At 41.4% G+C, this 23,844-nt stretch overlaps 1 protein-coding gene across 2 annotated transcripts in view; it reads left to right on the top strand.

Moving 5' to 3' along the window:
- PRKCE (protein kinase C epsilon) overlaps positions 1-23,844 on the top strand; it is a 478,428-nt gene that overhangs the window by 445,949 nt on the left and 8,635 nt on the right. For both annotated transcript variants that reach the window (XM_034764425.1, XM_034764424.1), the window contains one exon: positions 8,574-8,720. In XM_034764425.1, coding sequence (XP_034620316.1) covers positions 8,574-8,720 — 147 coding nt within the window. The remainder of the gene's footprint in view (positions 1-8,573; positions 8,721-23,844) is intronic.

Below are 23,844 nucleotides of genomic sequence, written 5' to 3'. Positions count from 1 at the left end.
AGTTTGCAGATGACACTAAACTGGGAGGAGTGGTAGATATGCTGGAGGGTAGGGATAGGATACAGAGGGACCTAGACAAATTAGAGGATTGGGCCAAAAGAAACCTGATGAGGTTCAACAAGGACAAGTGCAGAGTCCTGCACTTAGGATGGAAGAATTCCATTCACTGTTACAGACTAGGGACCGAATGGCTAGGAAGCAGTTCTGCAGAAAAGGACCTAGGGGTTACAGTGGATGAGAAGCTGGATATGAGTCAACAGTGTGCCCTTGTTGCCAAGAAGGCTAACGGCATTCTGGGCTGTATAAGTAGGGGCATTGCCAGCAGATCAAGGGACATGATCGTTCCCCTCTATTCGACATTGGTGAGGCCTCATCTGGAGTACTGTGTCCAGTTTTGGGCCCCACACTACAAGAAGAATGTGGAAAAATTGGAAAGAATCCCGCGGAGGGCAACAAAAATGATTAGGGGGCTGGAGCACATGACTTATGAGGAGAGGCTGAGGGAACTGGGATTGTTTAGTCTGCAGAAGAGAAGAATGAGGGGGGATTTGATATCTGCTTTCAACTACCTGAAAAGCGGTTCCAAAGAGGATGGATCTAGACTGTTCTCAGTGTTAGCAGATGACAGAACATGGAGTAATGGTCTCAAGTTGCAGTGTGGGAGGTTTTAGGTAGGATATTAGGAAAAACTTTTTCACTAGGAGGGTGGTGAAGCACTGGAATGGGTTACCTAGGGAGGTGGTGGAATCTCCTTCCTTAGAGGTTTTTAAGGTCAGGCTTGACAAAGCCCTGGCTGGGATTATTTAGTTGGGAATTGGTCCTGCTTTGAGCAGGGGGTTGGACTAGATGACTTCCTGAGATCCCTTCCAACCCTGATATTCTATGTTTCTATGATAGGTAGAACTGTGTGTCATCCACATATTGCTGGCACTTGAGTCAATGTCAGCTGACCAGTTCACCTACTAGTTGCATGTAGCCACTGAAAAAGACCAGAGAGAATTGATCCTTGTGGGACTACACAAGTCAGGGGTCTATTGGTGGAGGTGCAGTTTCCCAGTACTACTCATTGGGTGCGTGCCTCTAGGAAAAACTCAGACCATTTTAATGTATTGCCCTGTACCCCTGTGTCACGGAGTATTGGGGGACTCAGGGCCCTGCACCCCCGGCTTCCTGCGATTCACCATGACTCTCAGCCAGCCAGTAAAGCAGAAGGTTTATTTGGATGACAGGAATACAGTCCAAGACAGGTCTTGCAGGCACAGACAACAGGGCCCCCCTCAGTTAGGTCCAGCTTGGGGTCCCAGGGCATGCCAGCCCACCCCCCTTTGGGGGGTCAGAGCCATCTCTGCCTCCCAGCCATCTCTCCAGCCTCCCTCCAGCCTGCTTCCAGCACTCTGCCTTCAGCGACCCCTCCCACAGCCTTTGTTCAGTTTCCCGGGCTAAGGAGTCGCCTCGCCTTCAACCCCTTCCTGGGTTCTCATGTTACACACTCAGGTATGCGCCCTCGGGCGCCCTCGGCCAGATCCCATCCTGCAATGCAGACTATCCCAGCACACTCCCCTGTCAGCATTCACAGACCACAGTGAGAACAGGCCCAGTTCGTCACACCCTGCCCACCACTCTCAGGCAGTATGGTCAGCAGTGTCAAATACTGTGAGATCCAGGGGGATGAGAATGAATGTCTGTCCTCTAGCCTTTGATAGGAGGAGATCATGCATCAGTGTCCCTAAGGCAATTTCAGTTCCATGTCCTACCCTGAAACCAGATAGTGCCAGGTCTAGAATGTTAGCTTCAGTTAAATGAGCTTGTAAATGGCCTCGACTAGCTTCTATATGAGTTTGTTCAGAAATGGGAGGTTTGACACTGAGCAGCACTTGGCTAGAATCAGTATATCAGAATATTGTGTGTTTGAAGGAGAAGGGGAAGGTTTTTTGCCTGAATGACACTTTGGCTATTTCAGTCAGGAGTTGCACCAGTTGGTCATGACTCTCTTTCACAAGCCAGGAAGGGCATGGGTCAGGTTCACAAGTCTTGGGTCAAGATTTCTTTGGGATGTCCAGAACTTCTTAGTAAATGGATGTACTGAATTGTGAAAATGCATGTGGTCTATTTGTTGGTGAGTATAGGTGGAACAGATCCATGCTGCTTGCTGCTTGAGAAGGCTTCTTGGGTGTGTGTGATCTTTTCAGCGAAGAAGGATGATAGTTCTTTACAGCACTTGGTGCTCAGTTCAGATGCAGGTTGTAGGCACTCAGCACTGGTGAAGTGGTTTACCACCCTGGATAGCTCTTTGGGTCAGGATTTGGCAGCCTCAGTGGTGGTTGATAGGAAGGTTCTCTTAGTTTGTAAGACAGCCTCATTGTAGGCTTTGACGAATTTATGTTTCATCTTATCTGAATCAGCCTTTTTCCCCTCACCATTGGCACACAAGCTTCTGCTCCACTCTCTTCATCCGGTGCAGGGTGTCAGAAAATCACTGAGATCTGTATGAGCAGTGGGGAAGAAGAGGCCATTGCGGAGCCAGTGTGTCAATGGTTAAGGCCTAGTATACAATGATAATGAGTCACTTTACTCCTTGTCCTGTGGGTGGAGTGCTGCTGTCCTTTAGCAGTCATTGGAATTTGTTGGGAGTGCTGCATGAGTCTTCATGGTTGAATCAGGATCATTGGTCTTTCGTGTTGCCTCAGATACTTGTAGTAACACCAATAGAGCTCCACCAGTAGTAAGAAGAGTGGTAATGCCTGTGTTGATGGGACATGGACATTTTTACAGTGTCCCCTAGACCAACTCAGAGGCCTGTTTCTCTACCCTTGCTCAGAGCAGGTCTTGATGACATAGTGGTAGACATACCAGTGCTCTGTCTACACTAACACTCCCACCTGAGAGCTGCACCAGTTGTAGTGTGGCTGTGGGAGCTGTGCCACCTTGCACTCATTTACAGGAGTTGGGCACACTCAGAAGAACTACACAGATCTGGCACCCCAAGTAGTGCTAGATTTCCCAAACAGAGTGCCTCATCCCCATTCCCTTCGCAGTTGCCAACTGAGTGGCCCCACATGGAAAGGAGAGGTGCACCCTATGGAACGATGACACAATGACCGTGTTCTCCCTCTGTTCTAAGAGATCTGGTGCCTATCTATAGCCCCCTAGGAACTTCCACTGGAACAGTGCATCTCTGCACCCTACTGCTGGCTGTGCCTCAATATACCAGCTGAGTCATAAATGTTTACCAGCTTCCATATTATTCCAGCAAAGGTCTCTATTCCTTGCGGTGACTATATAGGAAGCACTTTTGTTCTCCTTGAATGACAAAGTATGAGATTCATTCCTTCTGGCACTCAGTACTGGTCTTGCAAATTTCAGGATTCCCAAGCTGCTGGTCAGGTTCCTATGCCACCTTCTCTGTGTCTAGTATCTAGTATCAGAAGAGGGAAGCTGACTTGCTGCAGTCTCTGCTCCTGCAGAGTGAGGGGATGGCTGAATGGGAAGCTGTATTGTGCGCCTTATCTCTGGGTCACCAATGTTGGAGGAATAGGGCCATGAATCGCTGAGTCACTACAGAACTATGGAGGCCTATTAATCTGTCTTGCTTGTGTTTAAAGCTGGTTCTAGAAATTAAAAGGAGACGATCAGATAGTTTCAGTTCCAAATTTGACCCTACTTTAAAATTGACCTGATAGAAAATATTCTTCACATTCCAACAGTAAAATTTGCAAAAGCACCTAAGGTACATTTTCAAAAATGACCCGGGGCCAGATTTTCAAAGGTATTTAGTCACCTAAAGCTGCAGATAGGTGCCTAGTCGGATCTTTAAAAGCACCTAAATAGTTGATCTCAATGGAGGTAGGCACCTAATCTGCTGAGATGCTTTTGAAAATCCCACTGGGTGCCCATCTGTTTCTTTAGGTGCCTAAATACCTTGGACAGTTTGGCTGTTAAACACCTAGCTGCCTAAGTCTCATGACCTACAACATCAGATTCTCATTTACACTACGACCCCTGTACACTGCCAGAGTGGTGCAAAGGTGCTTCAATGTAACTGAGCGTTGGGCCCGTGGTATTAATTTCAATTTACCACTATGTCAGCAAGAGTCCAGTCCTGCTCCCATTTAAATCATTGCGAGTTTTGGCATCAGCTTCACTGGGAGCAGGATCCAGCCTCAAGAAATTAAAATAAAAAAGCAATAGCTATGACTAACACGTGATCCTGTGACTTTTTATGACTTTTTATGTGGTTCTCCTGCTGCATTGGCACCATCCCGCCAGGTGGCGGTTGATAGGAAGGTTCTTTTAGTCTATAATTGTATTGACAATTACATCATCAACGATGCTTTAGCAAACTGGGAGATAAATAATCTGCACTGGCTTGTACTCCATAGAAAATAGAGGGGAAATGAATTGATATTTATCACATGGAAAAAGGACAAAAGGGGTAGTAGGATAATGTCCATTTCAGCCTTTTAAGAGATTACAGACTATGGCAAACATCAAAAATACTTTTAAAATATTTTCATCGGTATCATTTCATCAGGTCTCTTCACCCTCAGTATCTACATATGAGTCCTATTAGGTTGTGGGGTAGAATACTAAACTACACTAATTAGTAGCATCTTAATCCCCTGCACTTTAAAACAAAATACTTGTGCTGATGTCTTGGTTGCCTGCAGCCTGGCATGAGGGTAGAACCAGATATAGACAGAGACCAGCTTCTATTGCTTTGATATCTGGATTACACAGTACAAGAAGCATATCATATGGCTTCCATGTTATTCTTCTCCAGGGTGCACTGTGGCTGGTTCCTGGTCTCCTCTCTCTCCCAGTCACTTAGCTGCTGCTGTGTGTAAAATAAAGCAGAGGAACCTAGGAATGCATTTTATGGTTTTCTCAGTATATCATCATCCTTTGACAAAGTCACTTTCATAAAAATTGTTTTTATTTCCCCTAGGAGAAAATACAGGCAGTTACTGACATCAGACTTGCCTTCTATTGGGGAACCTGGAGAAACAGTGAAAATAGTTCACTTTAATTTAAGACTAAGCTGGAAGTGCTGTCCTTGGGATGGCTGATGTGTTGTTTGGAACCACAATGTACTGCACGGAAGACGTGCACTGTACCTTTCAGAAGATAGTAGGTTAGACTCCTATCAATTGCTGATCCAGCCATGGGTCACATGTTCATTGGGAGAGACCATTTTATGGGCTGCAGTAACTGCTTATTTAGCAGCTGAAATAAAATTTACAGGAAACAAAACAAAACCCTACCAAAACAAACTTCACTGCACACACACGTCTCCCTGTGGAGAGAGAATGAGAGAGAACAAACAGCACGTGACAGATGTTAGTCACATGGCTTAATTCACTACTGGAAAGTGCTCAGATACTAGTTGATGGAGGCAAGATGAGAATCGGTGTAGAATAAAATAGTCACTTTTATATTCTTATGATCACTGTTCTGAAGCAGATAAGCTGTCTTCCATGTGAGTTCATTGTGAGGTAGGGTTGCCAATTTTGGTTGGATAGATTCCTGGAGGTTTCATTTTATGATGTAATCTTTCATTAAAGATTAATCTTTAATTCCTGCAGACTCCAGGACAATCCTGGAGGTTTAGCAACCCTAATTGTGAAGCAGTCTACGCAGATTATCCTGTAAAAAAACAATGCCCTATCCTCTATGGAGAATGTTAACGATCCCACTGCCGTATTTGTATGAATATTTGTTTGCTCCAGGGCCCTTGGCCAATTTTTCCCTATCACTCATGGTTATGGAATATGCTGTGCAGTGGTCAGTTGTCTTCCTCCACTGTAGAGGCTGTTTTTCAGTCATATTGCAGTTTGTGAAGCACTTTGGATGAAAGGCATGACAGGGATGTAAAATATTACTGCTCTTTCAAGAGAAAGGCACATGGAAGTTCTCATCCTAGTTCAGACAAGTCAGCAGTCTAGTCCTATCTGCTGTTTCTGACAGTGCCCTGTACCAGTACTTAAAAGGAAGGTGCAACGAAAAACAACATGCACCTGGCCAGCTGTGTAATACTATGCTGTTGGGAGAAGTTTTCCTCTCCCTTGTTGGTGATCTCTCAGCATATTTCCTGAAGCATGTGAACAGGTAACCTGGTAGCTCAAATAGTTTCAGATACACTGTTTATTCGTATCAGGGTAAAACTCTCTAAACCTCCATGGAGCCTGAGACTTTATATGTGGCTGTCCTGCTTGGAGGTGGGTGGGTGTATATGCACTCATTTGCAAACTCCAGCCCACATCTTGGGGGCATGAAATGGGGCTGCACTGCCTCCACTCTGCAGCTGCTATAGCATCTCCTACCTATAGGCTAGAACAGCAGCCACTGCACTTTCTTTGTACCTTGCAACTGGATCTGCGTAAGCAGAGATCCAGAGGCCCTTCTTTGTGGCTTCCCCTGACAATCTTCTCCATACTAGCCTGCTTCCAATATAGAGTGGAACTTCCCAGCGTAACAATGGAGTGCTTCTGACCTCTTGACCACTGTGCCTTTCCTTCTGCCTGTAGCTCCCATGCATCCTTTCCACCACCCCCATTCCTCTCACTGGCACAAGGCTACCAGGTCGGTACAGCACAGAGGGATATTTCACCCACACATGCCCAATACTTTCATCAGTCCTTGCTAAGCTCTTTGCTTCAGTAATAAGTGAAAGGTTGGGACTTCTCAAAATGCTCATTGTAAAGGGTTATTTGAAATTACTGCTTTATCTGTGGGGTCCACTTTCTCTAAGTTAACTAGATCGCTCAAGGTAAAACTACACCGTATTTATGGGAGAAGCCACAGGAACCAATAGCTGGGGCACAGATGTTTGTGTAACTTTGCCCTGGCCAGCATACTGGAGATAAGGGAAAATGTATATGTGCAGCTTTCCACCCGACATAACCACGTTTGTCCTTGGCTGTCCAAAATAGTCTTATGTGTATGGTACAAAGAAACAATAAAACCATATTGTTGTGAAAATGTGTTGGTCAAAGGAGAAAGATATTGAAAGGATTATATGAATTAAAACCTATTTTCCTTGGGTATGATTCTGCTGTGGGATCTATTCTGGCTAAGGAAGGTTGTTGGGGCAGAAGAATGAGCAAAGGTCATGGCTTTGTGCTGGCAGAAAATGCAAAGATTGTAACCTTAGTTTTAAAATAGAAGGAAAAGTCAATATGTTAATTCTCATTAAGTTTATTTTCTATCCGAATACTGTTAAAAAGCTGCAAGTACTGGTTTAAGAATTTGTAAAGATAACAAAGCACCAAAATACCCATGAAGCTGGTTGTTTGCCATTGGAAATTATGAGGAAGGATGCTCTGGTAATTGGAAAAAATGCAAAACTTAAAGATTTGCAATTAATAATATTTAACTAAAAGTGTTAAACTATTTTAAAACCCTGATCACTCTCCCATACTCAATTACACTGCATCTATAGAGAGACAAATTTGTAAAATTTCATGGAAGAATCTAGCTCACTCACATGTTGGCCAGAGTGACAAACTCCATGGGGCCTTATTCTCTCCAGTATCATTTACAGCCACACAGAATTTGTTTTGATAGTGCTTTATATCCACTTTACATGAGTGTGACTACATGCAGTGCATGACTTTTTATGGGAACACCCGGAATAATATTGTTTTCATAGACGTCATGGTCATGAAATATTTATTATCTTAATTATGACTCTTAGAATCTGGCCCTATTGGGAGCAAGGGAGAGAGGGGTAGCACCTATGCAGAGGCCTCCTGGCAGCATTATACCTGCAGAGGCCAGGAGCAGGTATAATGACTCAAGAGGCACTGAGTAGAACTCACTATCGGCAGCTTTTGCTACTCATGGAGAGAATAGTCATAGGCTGTGTTCTCTTCAGCCAAGTCTCTTGTGTACTGGCTCTTGTGTAAGGGCGGTGCAGAGCCAGGCCCCAACCCACTCCAGGATGAGACTACACTCCCTCTGGCAGCTGCTTAGAATGTGACTTAGTGTCCTCCAAGCACTGCCAGTGCAAACAAATATATTATGCCTACATGCTTTGTGGGAACTCTGGGAACTAAGGACAAGGTCCCTGCACCTTTTCTTCCATCTCCAGCATGTGTGCTAGAGCATCTGTATTGTGATCCTATGTATTCAAGAAAAGCAATTGAATTAACAGTTAAAAATCTAAAATCATATTTATGGCAGAGCAAACCAGAGTGGCTAACATAATAGCCTCCCTGAACTTTTATCCTTAAGATGACTCTGGAGGGTTTAATAGTTTGTTGCTGCATTTACCAGTTTTGTCTAACACTGGAAGTTGAAGTAGAAATCTGAAAGGGAGTCTATTCCCAGCCAGGTGAAATTAGGATATTCCTGAAATTTTTGAGGGAGCCTTTTCCCATGAGATTTACAGGTAGGAGTCTCAGATGAGTTTGCCTGGAACCTCTAACCCCTAGAGGGAATCCTGTCACTCAGGCAGGAAATGCAGCCCTTTCTAGGAGAGTATCCTTAAGGAGCTGCACTGAGAATGTGTGGTTGGATTGCAAATAATTATCAACCATATGTCACTAATATTTTGTAACTTCTCCTTTCCCCAGTTTATGACAAAAAACCCAAATAAGCGCCTAGGTTGTGTGGCGTCGCAAAATGGGGAGGACGCGATTAAACAGCATCCGTTCTTTAAGGAAATTGACTGGGTTCTTCTAGAACAAAGGAAAATCAAGCCACCCTTCAAACCTCGGATTGTAAGTAGCAGTTTGAATAAACTCTGGAGATAACTTGGTTAAAAATTGTTGGTTTCTTTTGCTGTATTAAGAAACTATGCACATGGTGCAGAAATTAGAAGTTGAAATAACAGAGTAAGTGCCTTGCTGAAGAGATTTCCCTGGTATTGTTTCCTCTGAAGGTAAGTGTCAGATTAGAATACACTGTAACATTTTTCTATTCAGTCTCTTTGCAAACTGAAGAGAGCCCAAGATCCTATTTTGAAGATTTTCCTCAGTTTCTATGGATATCTCAGTCTGAAGAATGTGCTTCAAGTTATATACATTCTCAGTAGGAACTATGCAATAGTCCCACCTTGGTAAACCTTTGTGGTTGTGGTGTTTGGGAAAAAGTTCCTGATTACATCAAATAAAAAAATATAAAAAAACAACAGGACTAAAGGACTAAAACCAATAAAGGAAAGAAAAATGTTTAATGGTCTAGTTATGTCCAGATACCTATCTAAGTAATAATAAAGTATCATATTTTAAATTAACAAATGTAAATAAACATCCACCTCTCTTGCTAAAGCAACCGAACACAGGCAAAATAGTTTTCAGTATTCTTTTCTTCCTCTAAATGAAAATCACCAAACAAATGAGATTTATTTATATTTTACAAAAATGTCAACTTTGGGGCTAAGAATATGTATGGCAAATTTTATGATGAGGTATTTGAAAACATTGGCTTAGAGTCTAAAGAAAGAACAGACTCTTGACTATAGCACTGCAAGTATGGTACTTTTGTACCTAATCAGACAATATTATTTTCCACTGGGTGCTTTGGAAACCCTCATGCTCCTTTTAATTTTGTTCCCTCTTTATTGTACTGTTTGGTCTTGTCTGCAAGTATGATCAATGTTCTGTTGGTGTCTTTCTTCAAAGAGTTTATGAAGATATTAAAAAACATTGGGCCCAATGAATCCAAGTGTCGTAAAAATTAGGTGCAGAAAAGACCTGTTAAGTCATCTAGTCTGTCCCATTTGTCTATGCAGAATTTTCCTCTGTGGGATAACAGTGAGGGTTCATATATCCCAAGTGACTGGGCTTTCACCACTTCACTGGGAGAATATACCACTACCTAATAGATTTCACTCATAGGAATATTTCAAAATCTAAATCTAAATCTTCCCTTTTCTAATTTCATTCAATTTAGTCCAAGTTTTACCCCCTCGTACTCTCCTCCTTAATTTCTTCCTATTCATTGTTCACACCCATCAAATATTTGTAAACTGTTAAGTCTTAGTCCGGGTTTAGCCAACCTATATATATCTAGCTCTTTTAACATTTCCACTTAGACGTGTCCTGTCATCCCATAATCATTTTTGTTGCTCTTCTCTAAACCTGTCCTGTTTGTCAACATTTTTCTAATAATGGACTGACCAGAACTCAAGGTAAAGTTCTAAATGAATCCACACTTGCTTTACCCCAGGCCACCAATATCTCCCTATTTCTCTAGAGATTTCTGAAACTAATTGCCAATGATCCAGTACTTCTGTCAGCTATTTTCCCTTAATACCTCAGGATGCATATTACCTACTGGTAGTTTTTCATACATTCACATTTTCCAGCTATTCCCTTATCTCTACTTATCAATAGCCATTTTGCAAGATCTTCATTATTTAATTGTCCAAATGAATTTTTGTTTTTCTTCTTCTTAAAAACCAAAAGGAATTCAGTATCTCAGCCATTTTGACTGATCATTGATATAATCCCTCCTAATATGTTAATGGGCCTTCTTTCTTTCTGATAATTCTTTCTCTCCTAATGTATTGCAAAAGCCATTTTTATTTCCTTTCACACCCTTTTGATAGCATTAGCTCCTTTTGCATATTTGCTCTTTTCCTTACATTACTGTTAATATTTTTGTTTGGTTACCTCTTCCGTTTCCATTGAGATTTGTTGGTGGTCTCTAAGCAGTTCCTTGTAAAGCTAGGTGTCAACTGGTGGCTCCTGAAATACTTACTTGTAGGGGTGATTGTATGTTGCATCTTAATTATGCTGGTTTTTATGATCCTTCAGGCTGCTATCACAGTGTTGGATTTCCATACTTCTCATCACACCTTATTCACCAGCTTTCTTAGTTCTCCAGACTTTGCCTTCCTGAAACCTAGTAGCCTTGTATAACTGCTTTCTGTGAAACCTTTCCTTACAATGGTGAATTCAAATTTTTTTAGTCTGGTCTATTATTTTCTCATTCTCAATCTGTTCCTCCCTCTCAGTAAAAAGTATATCAAGGATAACTTCTCTTCTAACTTGTCTCTATCAATTCTTATAGTTAGCATCTCCCCACTCTGAAAGTGCACCATGCATAATTAATTACACTATGTGATTATTTTGTACCAGCTCCATAGGTTTGCACCTGTTTGGTTTTCCCTGTTTTAGTAGAATCCCCAGGCAAGATCATCTGAAAGTTTTACTCCACCTCTTAATCAGAAAAGTGATATCATTTGGAAAAGAAAATTGTGACTTGTATTGAGTGTTGACAAAAGGGTTACACAATGAGAACATAATTATAAACCGTGCAACCTCAAAGTCGGAGGTACATCCAGTGAGATTCAGATGGGTCAGTGTTGGGCCAATAAAATTTAATATCTTCATAAATAATCCAGAAGAATATTTTATATGGACATCAATCTAGGAAAAATTGCACATACATTCAATAAAAGATGAAAGGGAGAAAGTACAGAAGACTAAAACAAATGGAATGGAAAGTATATAGAATTCCTCTTTAAATTTGATTCAGTTTAATAAACTTGATGGTTTTCAACCCTGACAGAGGCACACTTGAAGTGCTCTACAATGTTTAACTTCTTGCAATTCTGTGAAGGAAATATTGATTGATTAAGAATGTCATCTAAAAATGTAAAAGGATAAAAGGGCTTGATATACAACAGTGAGGTTAGGAAGACTTAACATAGTGAGAACACCTTTGAGCCAAGAGGCCTGATTTGTAGTCAGAAAATAGGCACACATTTACATGCACTGTGAATGCACATAGCTGCAAATGCACACAATGCCTATCTAGTCATGTGTGCATCAAAATTCCAGATTTGCATGCACATATATAGTTGTGCCTATGCAAAGGAGGAACATATTTACACAAGTGTGCAGCTGTTTTCTGACCAAGACCTAAGATGACTAAGGGAGATTTTGCTATTTACCTGTGTCATAGATACTTGAGGAAGTAAGAAAAGAGGGATATTGATTTAAGTGAATTATGGGTAATAAAATTACAAATAAAGGCCTTAAATTTAAAAAAAAAAAAAAAAAGGGAAACTTAAGACATTAGAAAAAATGGTCAGACACTGAGGTCAGTAGAATAATCTACCAAAGGAGGTGACTGGGGCATCAGCATTAGAACTAATTCTGACTAAATATCTAGAGTAAATTCTGACTCAGTTATATCTATGTTACCCCAGAAATCCTAGAAATGTGGGAGAATTCCTGACAATCCTTTCCATCCTGTGATACTGGAGTGGGAGAGGGGAAATATATAAGCCCTAGGCTAATTAAAGTGTGGTTCCCTGTAAACTAGGGAGGGTTGCTATAAAAGCTCCTGCTTCAGGCAGTCAGAGCAGGAGGAGGAAGGAGAGAGGACTGGAGCTTGGAGGTGTGTGAGATTTGAGAGACCAGATAACCTAAGTAAAGGAGACCCTTCCCCGGCAAGGCAGGGAGACTCCCTCCCCCAGCATCTAAAGACCGAGGGTAACCCCACCCAAGGAGGAAGAGGGTAAGAAACCCACAGGGGTTAAGAGGGGCTGGGACTCAGAGCGAGGCGCAAACCCAGACCCTTCCCCCGCTTCCCTCCTCTACCACCTTCCTGGGCCAATAGCGGGGCCCTCAGTGCCCAAGAGCAGTGACAAGGTGTGGCTTCTTAGCCCCCCCACACCAAGAAAAGCACAGAACCCACCAGATGAACGTCGGCCAACTTGTCACAATCCATACTGGCTTTTATTCTTGCTGTGCTTGCTGTAGGCTTGATCCAAAACTCATTGATATCAATGCCAAGAGAGACTCCCATTGAATCTGTTGGGCTTTGGATCAGTCCCTGTTTCAAAGAGGGCAAAGATCCCTCTGCAGCGTGATAGAGGAAACCATAGCAGCTATTAGAAAGGACAATATCTGGTGTAGGCAGTAATGGTCATGCTCCCAATCTCTTCTACATTGGTCCAGTATGTCACTTTCAGCTCTATCAGACATTAGAACTGATCTTTGAACCTTCCACTTGGATTTGTGAGAAGCAGCTGCATGGCTGTTCATTAGCCAGCCTTTCTGTATTTACACCATTACAGAAAATATGATTTATGCCCATTACAAGCAACTCTGCAACTTTCATGGAAGTGCAGTTTCCAATGAGGTTTATGAAAGTTTATTCAGCCAGTGGTTGTACCCAAGTAAATTACCTTTCTAAATTAAAAGGATATTGTCACGGATTTTCCATCATTTTCAAAATGAGTTATTGATTCTAATGATCCCTTGGAAGCTTAAAAACGCATATCTCTTTCCTAAACTATCGTTGGCTTTCAGCCTTGGGATGAAAATCATCCAGGCACAGAAGACCCTTCCAAGGCCATTTGCACAGGGGGAGCCATTGGCAGAGCAATATCAGCAAAGGGCTAAGCAGCAGACTACTAAGAGTGATACAGAGTGTAGCATAGTCGTGGGTCAGGGAAGGGCAATGGGATCCACGCTTATGCAGGTGAAGTGAATTCCTTTAGTGTGCTTACTGCTCTAGTTCTCTAGGTGCTTCTCTTGCATAGGGATGCTATAAGGTTTTGTTTGTTTTTAAAGCAAAAATAGTATTGAAGCATTTGTTTGGGGGAAAATAATAGAAATTAAATGGATTTTGCAAACGGAGGTAAGGAGGAAGGATATGTTAAATCTTGGGCCTGGTGACCTTGATAGTGTCTCTTAAGGTTTACTTCCATTATTCTTAGAAAGCTTGTGCTTGAGTTTCAAAGAACTTCTTGAATTTTCTTGTGTCATAGAATTCATCCCTGCTGCTTTTCATAGAGAGACAAATTAGATGATTATAATTGCACTTTCAACCTTAAACCCTGTCCTCCAGAATAAGTGCTAAGGGACAGTTCACCCCACCAGGCACAATACTCCCATATTGTGTTAGCGAAACCCTAGGATTCTTCCATTTGGGGAGGCCAAGTTTTCTCTTATCTCCAGCCGTAGGGTGTTATTGAGGCTTCCAACAATGAAGCCCCAAGAACCACAAAGGCCTCAAGTATCCAGGCTGGCTTTCTGCTCTCCATCCCTCTCTAGCTGCATGGCAGCATGGCCTTTGCCCACTAATCTGATTTGATTAGATCATTCCCCAAAAGGAGGGGGTCTCCACTGTGAATGAGAAAATTGGTGAAAAGCATTCATTTGTCTGCAAAAGTCGCATGGGTTTCCAGTGTGGTTGCATTGCTGACCGACCACCTCCCACACATCAGTCCATCAAATAGTGAAGCATCCACAAAGGGATTTTTGTGTGTCTAGGGGAAAGGAAAGAATGGTACTATGATCCAGGATCCACTCTAGCCCAGTCCCACTTGCCCACTGAAGCTGGGGGAAAGTTCTAACTCTAAATTCACAGCTCACCTGGGTGAAGTCAGTTGGAGCTTCAGATGTACAGCATCTCTGAAAATCAGCCCTTTATTCTTTCTTCTTTTTCCTGTATAATTAACATGAACACAGTAAAATTACTACTTAAGTAAGATTGGCGTTTCTCAATCACTGGGTCACAGCCTCTGGGGGATGGGTCACAAAAGACAATCAGGGTGGGTCGCAAGTTGTTGAAAGTTTTGTTGCAATCTAAAGCAAAGAAAATCTTTCCCTCTCAGATCACATACCGTATATACTCGTTCATAAGTCAAATATTTTTGGTAAAAAAGTGACTCATCAAAGAGCCGGGGTCGGCTTATAAACGGGTCTACACCAAAATTTGATGATTTAAAACTCTATGGAATCATTGAATTGAATATTGGCTGGGGGGCTCCGTGCCTGTGAACACTCCAGGTAAACAAAATATCCCGACCCGCTAGCGGCTTACCCTGATGGGCTGGGAGTCAAAGTTTTCCAACCCCTGAAATATAGGTTCGGCTTATGAAAGAGTCATACAGTTTTTGCTATTTTTACTTATTCATCTTGGGGAGTTGGCTTATAAATGAACGGGCTAATGAACAAGTATAGACAGTATTCTCTGTCATCCTCTCTAGACACATCCACAAATAAATTGTATAGACTTACCATGGTTACCCCTTAGACTTTTTTATCCCTTCTTTTAGAATACATTTAAGAGGGTTGGAAAAATTTTACCTTCGAATAAGGGGTCACCACCCTGAAAAGGTTGAGGAACACTCAGCTGGACACTACTACAATGCTTAGTAAACCAAATATTTACCCTATGGAGTATCTGTTTGGCAATGAAACCAAAGTATGGTACTGTGATGGTTTTATCAGTGCCTGTAGCAACCCATTTTTATTGTGGCTGTATAAAAATGGAGCTAACAAAATAATTGTACTATGGTGATTTGCTGTGAACACCCAACTTTCACAGAGCAACACATTGTTTTCAACCTCCACACCTTTATAACTTCTAACTTTACCAATTTAAAAGGTTGCTGTCATCAACTCTGTTAAGCTTCAGAAGTGATCTGCAGTCTTCGAATCATAAAAATTAGAGATGGGAAAGACCAGTTGTATTCTCTTGCTTTGCTGTGGTAGGATTGTAAATGGCAATATGGAATAAAAGCAAGTGCTGCCAAATGTGAGTCTGTTTTATCTGATCTGAATCTCCTGCATTTTGCAGGCTTACCCATTACCACCATTGTTGTGTTGTTGAGAATATTTTTCCCAATGCCTGTCTGTTCAGTCTGTAATTCTAAAGGCTCTGGGAGGCAGCACTATGTCTAGAGTTTGGAACGAGAGGTCTGAGAGGAGATCTAGGTTCCTTTAGCAGCTTTTCTACTGGCTAACTGTGTGACTGGACAAATCACCTAGAGTTTCCATACCTCAGTTTTCATATCTGTAAAATGGGGCTAGTAATACTTACCCACCTGTATAAGGCACTTTGATATCCTCCAATGAAGGGGCCATATAGTTGAGAAATATTGTTATTAAATTATGTATGCTCAATTTGAATCCAGTTTTATATTTTCTTAATGACAACACTTGCATCACTTCCCTTGGGAGACTGTTCTACGGTATAACAGACCTCAGTGTTAAGAGATTTCTCTGGCTAGCCGAAACTTTCCCGTGCTCATTTGTACAACCACCCTAAAGAGTTGCTATCACTTCTTAGTATCTGCAACCTTGAAATAATCATAAGCAGTTATCATAGCCCCGACCCCCATAGTTATCATTCTCGAAGTCACAGTATATATATTACATTCTTTTAAATCTTTCTCCCTAAATCTATTCCTCCTTATAAGTCTTGTCTTAAGGATGCCAGCAATGTATTTTGTTTTAATTTTGTGCTGCAGCAAAGATTCAAAATAAAATTACCCCACAAATACCAAATTTTAGAACTAGCCAATGCACTTGCTATGACTGGAGAAACTGTGCATGAGTGATTTTTTTTTCACAAGTGAAAAGTTACTAAAATCTTCAGCAGAGCTTCATTAATGCACCTGTGAATGTCCAAACACTTCTCTGCATGCCCACAAATGTGTGAAAATTGGGTAATAAATGGTGAATGCAAGTAGGCCCTTTGCGTATGCAGTTACCTTATTGCACATACAAACATGCAAAGTTGCACATACAAAACATGCTTATTTTGTAGGTGCCTCAATGGAGAGCCGCTGAAAATTTGTTCAGTAAGCCAGGTGTATGTTTATTTTTAAATTGCTGCTGCAAATGTCAGGTTACAATGAAATGTGGCTGGAATCCTTAAAGAGGGACTTTCTTTCTGGAAAAAACTTGCAAATATATTGGACTGAAATATAAATCATTTTAATCTTCCCATGTTTTAGATTTATTTCCTTACATTGATTGCTAATGAGCAAAGATATTTGTGCTTTTTAATGAGGGCTTCTTGTCCTTCTGCTGTCAAGTTACAATGCTGCATTTCTGGCACCACTGTAATTTCCATGGCAGTGGACTGTGATGTCATAAATGCAGAATTATGACTTCACTGTAGGGCTTTGGGGAAGAAAACCCTTCTTAAAATGCAATATCCTTAAATAATAGCAAAGGGAACACAGGAAATTATTGGCCAAGTAAATTTCTTTTTGTATAAATGTTCTCTCTTTTCAAGTTTGCTTCAGTGTGAATGTCCCTCTTTAAGGTAAGGCCTTCAGTATGGGGAAAATGTCAAGGTAGGTCCATTTTTAGGCCTAATAACCTTGAGGTATCCTTCAGTCTCATAATATATTTCCATTCAGTCATCCTGATGCATGGCAATCAGCATTTAGCAGAGGGGAGTGGAAGGGGCTATACTGCATGCTTTTGCATGAAATGTTATTGCTAAGATCAAATACTGGGTAGTGGGCTTGAAACCTCAGACACTCATGTACCATTGTTAAAGCACTGTTGCATTATGTACTCCCCACCTCCCTGCTGTCCTTTCAGGATTCTTTAACTAAGGAGCTCTTTTCTCAGAGTGATGCTGACATTATGGACAATGCTGATGTACAAATAAAGAGTTTGGGACATTAAAGATTTAATACCTATCTTTTTTTTTTTAAAACTGTGATAAATTTATCTCTGTTAGAGAGCCTGAGGGGGAAATGGAGGAAAAAACAACTTTGGGTTTTATCTCTGGGTGGCTAATATTTGTTAGCATCTACCCATTTCTCATTTCTGGTGTAACCCAAGATGTACGGGACCCTACCAATGAATATAGATGCGAGTTAAATGTTTAAGGGCAGTGGAGTGGCTCCACGATACAGCACTTTCCCTCCTTTTTAATCACTGGTTCAAATCCCATGCAGGTTTACAGTGATTGAAAATCATTACCTGCTGATAGATAGGTGGTAAAATTACTTGGTAATCTCACTTTGGTTCCCAGGTGACAGCTGCTGCCACCACAAAAGTACTGTCATAATTGGCAGCATTAACAGAGTTGGTCTGGGTACTGAATGACTTGAAGATCAAACTTCTCACTGTGGTCACTTCAGAATAGGGTTGAGGCATATTGGAAGGGCAGTGTGGAGAAACTTGTGTGGCTTCTATCTGTTCCCTTGGTAGACAAGAGGGCTTAGGTCTCCAAGACTAAATAATCTGGAACCTTGTTTTTAACCACTATATTCTTTCAGAATTGAGGGATAAATCTTTTTAGCAGGTTTTATCCAAATAATTTGATGCCATGAAGTATGATGTAAAAAGTAGATCAGAAAATATAAGCAAAATGATGTTTTAAAGGACTCCACTGTTCCTTGGTTAGGTGAACAAGGGTCCATTTCCCCAGCGGTTGCCCGTTTGTTAGTCTTCTGGTTTGGGGCTTTGTTTGTTTTTGTCTCTTATTCCACTGAGTGTCAGTGCCTAGGACAGCTGTCTTTGGCTTTGATACCACAACACTGTAGAATAACAGAAGTATTAAAGCTACTTCCCAACACTGCAATTTCCCAAATATTTATAAGTTAAACAATTATTATAATGCTTCTTTTGACTCTGTTCAAAGAGCCCACTAGTGTTTGTTTCTTTCCTTTTGCATATTCATAGTCTTGTAATATTAAAATATTCTCATTCTGAATAATTAAATTCAGTTCATTTCTACATTTAACTTTCTCTTCACGTCACATTTCCAACTGTGCCAATTAGGATAGAATGATAAGCAGCAGGAAGGTTCTAGCTTTGCTTTGGGGCTGCCTCAGAATAACATTGATTCTAGTTCACTTTTTGGTCTCTTAAAACCCCCAGTGCTATTTTCAGAAAATGATATGAACCACAGATTCTTATTACTGTGGCCATTTCCAGTGCATTCTTGAAGCACTCACACAAACATATTTATATTATTACATTATATTATAACATATTTATATGTTAACACAGATGATACATTATCTCATTTGGGCCTGCTCCTGGTCCTGTTGAAGTTAATAGTAAAACTCCAATTTATTCCAAGACAAGCAGGATCTGGCCCTTTATCCCCAAGCCAGATAGTGAAGAGGAAGTCACTGCAAGGGGAGGAGGGAGTTAGAGTACATGACACAGAGTCTTTCCTTCACTGACTCTGCTGCAGTCCCCAGCTGGGAACTAGCGGATAGAGAGTGTAGGCAAAGCATTTACTTTTGCCATAATTCATGTGGCTGCACCCATTACATTATCAAAAGCCCATTCCAAGAGTCAGAAATTTAAAATCTGTGAGGAAAAACTACAGCTTCCACTATTTCCCAGACATTTTAACCTGAGCCATTGTAGGCTGATATGCAGGGCTCTCACTTGAGGAGGAACTGGTAGAATATGATTCTGTTTATTAAAGTATGTGGGGGCTGAATGTTAGAGGTGCTGTGTCCCACCAGTTCTTATAATCAGGCCATTAGTTTAGTAGATATTTGAAAAGGACAGGAGGAGAGAGTCATTACTTATTAAATGTTGTCCTTGCAGTGTCCTAGAGACCGCACTCCAGCCCAGGACCAAAAAGCTACATCACAATTAAACAGCCCCTTAGCCTGAGCCACGGGAACTCGGGTCAGCTGCCATGAGCCAGCTGTGGGCTTTCAATTGCAGTGCAGACATACTCCTAGCATGCTGAAGCTGCAAGGGATGTAGCAAGGACTGGAAGCAATGTGTAGTGATGCATGATTGTGCACTGAAGTTTTTAAAATATCCATTAACTTTTGGGGTGAACATGCTTGCTGGTAAAAGCTGAGTGGTCTACCAAATCTGTATTTTTTTAAAAAGAACTCACACTTTATATCTCCTTAATATACTGTGACTTTTACTAACCCTTAGAAATTATATATTTTTAATAAATGATGAATAGAAGTTGTTAGCATGTTACAGAAATGAGAAATGTTACAGAGGTGGCTGTAAGCACATCTGTTGAAGTACTATAGAGGCTATAGTAATAATTTATTAACCATATATTAAAATATCTATAACTAAAAATGTATGGTTAATATAAAGTGTGACCTGCAAGTTGCCAGTGCTGCTGCCTGGAATTAGTGATGCGCATCCCCTCCCACACCCCAAACACCTGCCCCAGCCCTGAGCCACCTTCCATACCCAAACTCCCTCCCAGAGCCCGCATCCCGAACCCCTTCCCACACCCCAACCCCCTGCCCCAGCCCTGAGTCCCCTCCTGCACTCTGAATCCCTTGACCCCAGCCCGAAGCTCCCTCCTGCACCCCAAACCCCTCATCCCTGGCCATACCCCAAGCCAGAGCTCTTACCCCCTCCCACACCCCAACCCCCTGCCCCAGCCCTGAGCCCCCTCCTGCACTCTAAACCCCTCGGCCCCAGCCCGAAGCCCCCTCCTGCACCCCAAATCCCTCATCCCCGGCCACACCCCCAGCCAGAGCCCTCACCCACTCCTGCGCCCCAACCTGGTGAAAGTGAGTGAGGGTGGAGGAGAGCCAGTGACGGAGGGAGGGGGATGGAGTGAGCGGGGGTGGGGCTTCGGGGCAGGGGGCGGGGCAAGGTTGTTCGGGTTTGTGCGATTAGAAATTTGGCAACTAAGGCTGTCAATTAATCGCAATTAACTCGCTATTATCTCAAAAAAATATTCACAATTTTAAAAATTAATCGTGATTAATCACAGTTTTAATAGCACTGCTAAACAATAGAATACCAATTGAAATTTATTAAATAGTTTTGGATGTTTTTCTACATTTTCAAATATATTAATTTCTATTACAACACAGAATACAAAGTGTACAGTGCTCACTTTATATTATTATTATTTTTATTTCAAATATTTGCACTGTAAAAGTGATAAAAGAAATAGTATTTTTCAATTCAGCTCATACAAGTACTGTCATACAATCTCTTTATCATGAAAGTGCAACTTACAAATGTAGATTTTTTTTGTTACATAGCTGAACTCAAAAACAAAACAATGTAAAACTTTAGAGCCTACAAGTCCACTCAGTCCTACTTCTTGTTCAGCCAATCACTAAGACAAGCAAGTTTGTTTACATTTATGGGAGATAATGCTGCCCTCTTCTTATTTACAATGTCACTTGAAAGTGAGGAAAGGCATTCGCATGGCACTTTTGTAGCTGGCATTGCAAGGTATTTACGTGCCAGATATGCTAAACATTCATATGCCCCTTCATGCTTCAACCACCATTCCAGAGGACAAGCTTCCACACTGATGATGGTTGTTAAAAAAAAAAAACCCATGCATTAATACAATTTGTGAATGAACTCCTTGGGGGAGAATTGTATGTCTCCTATTCTGTGTTACCCACATTCTGCCATATATTTCATGTTATAGCAGTCTCAGATGATGACCCAGCACATGTTGTTCATTTCAAGAACAATTTCACCGCAGATTTGACAAAACGCAAAGAAGGTACCAATGGGAGGTTTCTAAAGATAGCTACAGCGCTCAACCCAAGGTTTAAGAATCTGAAGTGCCTTCAAAATCTGAGAGGGATGAGGTGCTTTCAGAAGTCTTAAAAGAGCAACTCTCCAATGTGGAAACTATAGAACTCAAACCACCAAAAAAAAATAATCAACCTTCTGCTGGTGGCATCTCACTCAGATGATTAAAATGAACATGTGTTGGTCCACACTGCTTTGGATCTTTCTTGAGCAGAACCTGTCATCAGCATGGACGCATGTCCCCTGAAATGGTGGTTGAAGCATGAAAGGACATATGAATCTTTAGAGCATTTGGCAGGTAAATATCTTGCGATGCCACTGTGATGGGTTGGATCACAGAAACCCCCTTGGGGCTGCCAACTGATGTGCCAAGACTACTTCTGCCCCTGCTTTCCCTACCAGCTTGGGGCTCTAGGACCCTGTCTTGTTGAGCCAGACATTCCAGTCTGCTCCAACACCGACCCAGGATCTGAACCACGTGCCCCAAAGCTGCAGACTTAACTGAAAGCAATTTAAGAAGTCTTCCTGTCTTTAACACTCAGATGCCCAACTCCCAATGGGGTCAAACCCCCAAATAAATCATAAATTGTTCGCCCTCTATAACACTGATAGAGGGATATGCACAACTGTTTGCCCTCCCCCCCCCAGGTATTAATACATACTCAGGGTTAATTAATAAGTAAAAGTGATTTTATTAAATACAGAAAGTAGGATTTAAGTGATTCCAAGTAATAGCAGACAGAACAAAGTCAATTACCAAGAAAAATAAAATAAAACATGCAAGTCTGAGTCTAATTCAGTAAGAAAACTGAGTACAGATAAAAACCTCACTCTTAGAGGAATTCCAGTAAGCTTCCTTTTACAGACTAGTCTCCTTCTAGTCTGGGTCCAGCAATCACTCACACCCCCTGTAGTTACTGTCCTTTGTTCCAGTTTCTTTCAGGTATCCTTGGGGGTGGAGAGGCTATCTCTTGAGCCAGCTGAAGACAAGATGGAGGGGTCTCCCAGGGGTTTAAGTAGACTTTCCCTTGTGGGTGGAGACCCCCTCCTCTCTCCTATGCAAAGTCCAGTTCCAAGATGGAGTTTTGGAGTAGGATGACCAGCTGTCCTGATTTTATAGGGACAGTCCCGATTTTGGGGTCTTTTTCTTATATAGGCTCCTATTTACCCTCCCACCCTCTGTCCTGATTTTTCACATGTGCTGTCTTGTCACCCTATTTTGGAGTCACATGGGCAAGTCACATGTCCATGCATGACTGAGTTTCTTACCAGCCAAGCCACATTCCTGGGAAAGCTCCGATGTGGACTGGCATCTTCGAGTTCATTATTGGCTTAAGTGGTTCTTGATGGGGCACTTAATTTGCACGTTTCTTTCTCAAGAAGCTGACCAAATGCTTTACTAAGGCTACTTAGAAATCAAGCAAGTATACAGCCAATATTCCTAACTTCAAATACAAAAATGATACATGCATACAAATAGGAGGAGTGTATTCAGTAGATCATAACCTTTATATAGATATGTTACACAGCATATATAACATAAAACATATTCCAGTTATATCATATATACATTCATAAGCATATTCCCATGAAGCCTTATGGGGTACACCGCACAACCGGCTACAACAGTGCCATGCGAATGCCTGTTCTCAGTTTCAGGTGACATTATAAACAAGAAGAGGGCAGCATTATCTCCCATAAATGTAAACAAATTTGTTTGTCTGAGTGATTGACTGAACAAGAAGTAGGACTGGGTGGACTTGTAGGTTCTAAAGCTTTACATCGTTTTATTTTTGAGTGCAGTTTTTTTGTATACAATTCTACATTTGTAAGTTTGACTTTCATGACAGAGATTGCACTACAGTACTTGTATTAGGTGGATTGAAAAATACTATTTCTTTTGTTTTTTACAATGCAAATATTTGTAATCAAAATAAATATAAAGTGAGCACTGTGCACTTTGTATTCTGTGTTTTAATTGAAATCAATATATTTGAAAATGTAGAAAACATCAAGAATATTTAAATAAATGGTATTCTATTATTGTTTAACAGCACAATTGATCACGTGATTGATCATAATCAGTTTTTTAATTGTGCAATTCATTTTTTTAATTGCTTGACAGCCCTACTGGCAACCTACCTGCCACTAGGTTGCATTGCTGATCTATGACCACTATTGCAGCCCAAAAGAATGGTCGATTGGTATGTGTAGTCGTCATTTTCCTAGTGTAGAGCAGTGCTGCCTCCTCTACATATGTTCCCTGCACAATGACACAGCAGCAGTTTCATTGCATTAGGACCATATGTTGCTGGAAGAGGGGCACAGAAACAAGAGTTTGTTAATATGCGGTTACACCTTATGTGTTCAGAAGTGTATGTACATGTTGTGAAGACCCTACTGCAAGGAAGCAAGCAGCTCCCAACCAAGATACATACATTTGCAATAACTGCCAAAGAGCACGCAAATCTTGGATTGAACTATTCAGTCACACGAGGCATTGCAAACCATCTACATCATAGGCTGGAATTCCCACCATCTCTCGACGAAAGGATGCCAACATGTCTATATTTTAAGTGTAGACATGCCATTTGTCTTCCCTGCCAAAAAAAGGTGT

Source organism: Trachemys scripta, chromosome 3 (genome assembly GCF_013100865.1).
Source record: "Trachemys scripta elegans isolate TJP31775 chromosome 3, CAS_Tse_1.0, whole genome shotgun sequence".
NCBI lineage: Eukaryota > Metazoa > Chordata > Testudines > Emydidae > Trachemys > Trachemys scripta.
This window is presented reverse-complemented; position numbering and strand designations above follow the sequence as displayed.